This window comes from Sprattus sprattus, assembly GCF_963457725.1.
Source record: "Sprattus sprattus genome assembly, chromosome: 19".
Lineage (NCBI taxonomy): Eukaryota > Metazoa > Chordata > Actinopteri > Clupeiformes > Clupeidae > Sprattus > Sprattus sprattus.
In genome coordinates, this window is record NC_137917.1 from 9,069,881 (window position 1) to 9,075,873 (window position 5,993).

The window sequence follows — 5,993 nt, forward strand, 5'->3', positions numbered from 1 at the left end:
TCACAGCATTATTGTGCTTTCGTCCACAAAGTCCAGGGCTGCTGGGTTAGAGATGTCACCTGATTTAGTGGGAAGGACTCTTATAGGGTTCTCAGGGTTCTTGCACGTCTCCACATACTTGTGTACTGTGCTGTAATACTTATCCATGGTCTTAAACTTGTAGAACCTGGAGATCTGCTCCCACGCGTACCTTGGAGGGCTCGCTTGAGACTCTGGTGTTCTCATCTCAAAGAAGCTCTTGATGTTCCTCTCGGCGAGCTTCTCGGCGTGTTCAGTGGCGTAGCTGTCAAAAAAATTGCTTTCCTTCTGAGAGTAGGCCTTCCAGAACTTGATCTGGAGGTAGCTCACTGGGGAGTTGCACCTCGCCACACAGGTGAGCAGCAGAGAGGAGAGCATGATAGAGGCTATCACCAACCCGCCCACGACCTAGAAGGCAGCGGATGACAGAGGCTAATTAACATTCAGTCAAGACCAACACTCAGTCAAGTGGTTAATCTGCAACATTGTTTAAAGGAAAGGTATGCAGACATTTGCCACTTTTTGATGTATGTTTGTTTTTATAGGCAACCAGTTTTGGGATCATGTTAAAATTAATTTTCATGGTACATAGTTATTTGGAAGACAGATAAGATCACCTGTCCTTCCCACTGGCCACCCAGACCAACCACCATTACTACTACTACCACAATTCCTACTACCACCACTAACAACAACAATAATAGTAGATAGTGGTTCTGATGATAATCATAATACTGACTAGTCATCTGCATTTACTTAAACATACTAAAAAAAACTGCATTCAATGAAGTAAACTGTGACTAGGTTGTATTGTGAAACTGAATATGAACACATTATCACAGGTGAGTTCAGCTTACTGTGGTGACAGTATATAGTCATCAATATGAATTAGGGCTTCCAAGAAACCCTATAGCACTATCAGTCTCAGCAATTAAAGCTTTCACGCCTTCTGATGCAATTCACGGAACTGTAATATTATCAACCAACCAATGCGCTACTCGGTCACTCACTTACCTGAGACAGTGCGTGTATGGTTGTAAGGATGGCGTCTCTGTTCGCCGCAGTTTTATCACAGGGCAACTTGTGGAGGTCTATCTGGCAAGAGTCTGATCTTCCATGACACAGGTAGCTCTTTAGATGAGTGAAATTAGAGCCCGTCATTATACATTCAAAATAAACGCCGTTAAGAAGCGCTATTGCGATCCAGGAGACAGGTGCCAACATAACGGCCATTGTGATCTGAAGGAAAACAACTAGGCAGCCGCACATGGATTTGAAACGAAAAAGTTTAGCCTTATTAAGACACAGGCCCGTGAACAGTTTCCACGTTTTATTGCTTAGCATGTACCCAAGTATAAGCAGAGCCACGGCCGGCACAAGAAGAAACACCGTCCCATACAGAAAGCTCCACTCGCTGCATGGACACTTGAAGGCAAAGTTTGAAAAAACATGTTCCGCACCAGCCGTTAGTAACGGAATTAGGCCGAATCCAAGGGTGGTTTGCCGTTTTTGGACTAAATTCATCAAAACCCTGAACTTATCCATTGCGACGCGTTCCTTTTCTTCTTTCAACCAACATTCAAACCTCTGGCAAAAAAATAAACTCTTACCAAAAACCCGTCAGCTTGTAAATAAGTCTATTATGGGAGGGGCACACTTTCACTTATCTTCTGAATGCCCAGCTAAGTTATCGGGCGTGTCTCCGTGAAATAAGTATGGTTGCATATAATTCCAGCGTAATTAATCAGTTGATAATGCTACTCTAGAGCATTTATAATTGAGCGTTCACAAGTATAACTGTCTCTTGCAGTCTAGGTAATTCTCTCTCGATTGGAGCGCCACCGTGTTGTCTCAAATGTCAAGACCTGTCTCATCAACGTGAGCTTCTCTACAGACGCAGTAGGTAGGGAGGTGGGAACAGCATTACCAGACAAACATAATCATAAGCTGATGATTAGACGCGGTGGTCCTGCATTGATGGAAAAGCATTTAGGATGATGACTGAACGGATAACCAGGGGGGAAAAGGTGGACTACAAACAAGGTCCAACGTTTCTCATTCACATGTACGCACGCACGCACACACACACACACACACACACACACACACACACACACACACACACACACACACGCACACAGGGACAGAGAGAGAGAGAGAAAGAGAGCTTATTGCTGTCCATTTCACATGACAGTCTCTTATGACAAAGTCATACTGCAGGCTGTATTCATTGCACTTCTGAAGGTGTCTGGTTACTATCAGAAGCCATGTGTCAGGTCAGGACTGAAATATGTCAAGTGTTTCTGGCTCTGGGTGTCGCTGTATCCCACATGACCAAAATGCATGTGACCGTTTTGGATAGGCGGGGCTACGGTGTAACAATTTAGCTAATACGCTCACTGTATGTCTACAGAATACACTGGACACAACTGTTACGCAGGCCGGGTATTTAGCTGCAGCCGCAACTCACCTTCAGCCAATTTGCCACTAAATGATATGCGTTCAAATGAAGTAGCTTACGGCCACCACATCCGACTGACAGAGGAAGAACCGAAACGACTGAAAAGTAAGTAGATAGCTTTGTGATGTTGGATGTCATGTTTTCCACATAAGGGTTACTGTTAGAGCCTGTCCGTTCGTCCGTCCTGTCAAATGGAGCATCGGACGTCTCTGAATCAGTTGTCACGGCTCGGTCAGCAGGGACTATAACAAAGGTTGTATCGGTAATTTCCCCCCAATATCCCGTTTGTCCCCTTAGCTGGACAGTTGCTAGGAAACCTGACCCGAATAGCAGCTGACTCTGGCTCAGATCTTTTTTAGAGTAAGCAGGTAGGGGTTGATGGCTGAGATTTGAAAGTGATGGTGGAGGCATACGCACGGTGAATCCCCCCCGCGAAAACAGCCTCAGTCTCCATCGTAGACCAGGCCAACCTATCCGATTTTTCATCGTTTAATCTCTGGTAGAATGCAAAAAACATTCATGGCGAATAACATTCAAGATGAAAGTAAGCGCTGCCGCAAAGGATGCAGTCATAGAAAACTGGAGAAAACTGGCAAAGCTTTTAATGTTTAATGCATGTATTCAGCAATCTTGCAATACTAGCCCTTATTGATAAACAAGGTGACACCTGGTCAAGTGCAACAGTACATGTCAGGTTCTTGGCTGAAAATGTCGATTGTTTTTAGCTGTATTTTTCATCTGCTTCATTCATTTTCATCTGGTAATCTTGTCTGAACATCTGAAGTAGAATGGAGATATGGTCCAATTAAACATTCTAAGACTCTCTTTCTCTCTCTCTCTCTCTCTCTCTCTCTCTCTGCCTGCCTGTCTCTTGACTTTGCTCTTGGGTGACTGCCAGCAGTCCTTTGAAGGTCATTCAGTCATTGGATCAATAGCACCTGGAGATGGCCAGGAGATGGGAGGACATTAAATGCAGATGAGCCTAGGATCTAATCACCTGGATGGCCTCCTGTGGCTCTGCTGGGTAGCATATGGGTTTGCCAGAGTCATGTCTCAGACTGCTCCTGATCAGGATGACTAATAGGCTAGCCCACTCTGTGATAGGGTGCTCCACGGTCTGCTTCTGGGTGAGTAGGCTTTGGGTTGTGTCACTTCGCACAAAACTGGTGCTGTGTCAAACTGACATAACTGACACAATCTGAAAACTTTGTGCAGTGCCCCAGGTAAGAGTGGTCAAGTGTGTGTTTCTGGATGTGCAATTTGTGCATATATAGGTGTGTGTGTGTGTGTGTATCTGTGTGTGAGTGTGTGAGGACTGTGATTTTTCATGTGATGATTCATTTGGATGAGTATTGGGGTCCGCCCACGCTCGATGAGTCTGCATGGGGTTGAGTAGTGAAACAAAACTGAATTCAGTGTTAGTGCTGCACAGCTCTTTAACCCCAGCATCCTGCTATGCCTGTAACTCACCAGTTGACAAGGCAACCACTGTCTCTGCAAGGGATCTGTGGTGAATCTGTGCCACATCACGTCCACTATCTGTCAGAGAGAATCTGTGAGTCTAAGCGTTCATGTTAACTGACTTTCGCCCTCTCTTCAGGCTACTGGACGGGCTCAGTGAAGCTACCACAATAAGTGTCAGCCAGCCAGAGCTCACTTCCTCCTTCACTCCATCTAACCCGCCTCCACCACCACCACCCTGACAGGAGAATGCCCTCTGAGCCTCTTCTCAGGTAGGCTATTGTGTCTGAGGTCACTGCAGTTCCCCACACAGTGAATGACTCTGGAGCAGGTCTGGAAAAGGATCTGGTCTGGTTATGGACCACATCAGCCCCAGTCGAGTCAGCTACATTGTGTGTCCCTGCTCTAGGGTCCCCGCAATGACACAGTCCGGTCCAGTCCAGTGCCATGCATATAGACACTGATGGTCAGATGTGTGTGACATTTGTTAAGGAAGTGGTTGTCCGAGGCCCAATGGTCTTATATCACAGGTGCAGAATCTCAAGGCTGGGAATGAGGTCTTGTGATTAGAGTTTGGGTGAGTTCCAGTGTCCTCTCTTGGTGTACCCTTAAAGACCTGGACATTTGTCTATAAGGCTCATATGCTTAGCATAAGTGTGCTGGTTTCTGGTTTCTCAAACAAGCCAAAGTTCATAGACATTGATGTGCAGTTTTTGTTTTAAGTTATGCCAAACCTACCTTTTTGTACGATTCACAAAAGCATTTGGATACTTAAGTCTGCTTACAATATGGTCATTACTACCCCTGGGGAGAGAGCGAGCGAGCGAGAGAGAGAGAGAGAGAGAGAGAGAGAGAGAGAGAGAGAGAGAGAGAGAGAGAGAGAGAGAGAGATTCTCCTCTGATGATGGGCAGGTTGCAGGATAAATAAACAAAGATAATATGAATTTGGCTCGAGTAGGCAAAGTGTCATTTTACTGTCAAAGATACATGGTAAATCAGAGATGGATCCTGGGGAGGTATGGGCTAGTAGTGGCAGGGGTGGAACTTCACCTGTGTGGAGCAAAATATACCAGATTCCAATTTAAATACAGCAGAGGAGCAGGATAGTGTAGCCCTTGTCTTTGCAGAGCTTGATACTATCTGAGGGACTGTGTTTACCTATAATACCCCATAACAACCAGAATAATTATGAATGATTCTCTGTACGCATCTCTTTTCTGTGTATATGTGTATGGACGGGGTGTGTATATGTCTTTACATGCATATACATCTTGTGTATAGGTCTTATCCCGACATTTATGAATATGCATTGAATGTTATATTGTTATTACTGAGAGCCAAAGCTGTTTTTTGTTAGAGTGAACATATTTCTGCACAGGGATAAGGAGAAAGAGGGTGAGTAAGTGAGAAAAAGAGAGATGTTGAGTAAGGGAGAGAGATTGATTGAGAGAGAGAGAGAGAAAGAGAGAGAAAGAGAGAGTGTGTGTGTGTGTGTGTGTGAAAAAGAGAGGGGGTGTGTTTGGAATAGGTAGGGAGGGAGGCATAGAGAGAAAGAATTGGAAAAAGAGAGAGATTGATTGTGTGTATGGTAAAGAGAGAGAGAGAGAGGCCATAACTGTATTTAGTTGACGACATCATGTGGACATCACATGGGTCAGAGGGTGAGAGGGCCTATAGTCTCACAATGGAGACACAGAACTGCCTGTTCTTGGAGGCCCTTTTCTCCTCCTCCTGTTCTCTCATTCAAATTCAAATTCAGAAAAGCATGACTGAAAAAATGTAGTATTACCAAACAGCAATACATTCACTTCCCTGTGTCCTTCACTCTTCTCTTTGGATTTCTCTCTCCCTCTCATCCCTTCTCTGTCTCTGTCTCTGTCTCTGTCTTTCTCTGTTGTTCTCTCTCGCTCTCTATCTATCTATCTTTTCATATCTCTCTCCATCTTAGTTCCCAGGACATGCTGAAAGGCCAGAGGCTGTGTCAGTCCAGGTCGCACCAGGACTCCGTTCTCTCCGCCCTCAACCAGCAGCGGAAGGATGGCCTCTTTTGTGA

At 45.1% G+C, this 5,993-nt stretch overlaps 2 protein-coding genes and 1 long non-coding RNA gene across 4 annotated transcripts in view; 2 read left to right on the plus strand and 1 right to left on the minus strand.

Annotated features, from left to right (window-relative positions):
• Positions 1 to 1,563, minus strand: LOC308381096 (calcium homeostasis modulator protein 6-like; the record flags this gene model as incomplete). The annotated part of the gene is made up of 2 exons (XM_080858606.1): positions 1 to 426; positions 1,033 to 1,563. The coding sequence occupies 2 exons, from the start codon at positions 1,561 to 1,563 to the stop codon at positions 1 to 3; spliced, it is 957 nt and encodes a 318-aa protein (XP_080714732.1).
• A 935-nt stretch (positions 1,564 to 2,498) lies between these two features.
• LOC308380342 lies at positions 2,499 to 4,168 on the plus strand. Its single transcript, XR_013969012.1, has 3 exons — positions 2,499 to 2,584; positions 3,378 to 3,606; positions 4,080 to 4,168. It is a non-coding gene; the product is annotated as an uncharacterized lncRNA (long non-coding RNA).
• A 21-nt stretch (positions 4,169 to 4,189) lies between these two features.
• klhl32 (kelch-like family member 32) overlaps positions 4,190 to 5,993 on the plus strand; it is a gene marked incomplete at both ends in the record, with an annotated part of 19,955 nt that continues 18,151 nt past the window's right edge. For both annotated transcript variants that reach the window (XM_080858433.1, XM_080858434.1), the window contains 2 exons: positions 4,190 to 4,212; positions 5,889 to 5,993. The exon at positions 5,889 to 5,993 is cut by the window's right edge and continues 76 nt beyond it. In XM_080858433.1, coding sequence (XP_080714559.1) covers positions 4,190 to 4,212; positions 5,889 to 5,993 — 128 coding nt within the window. The remainder of the gene's footprint in view (positions 4,213 to 5,888) is intronic.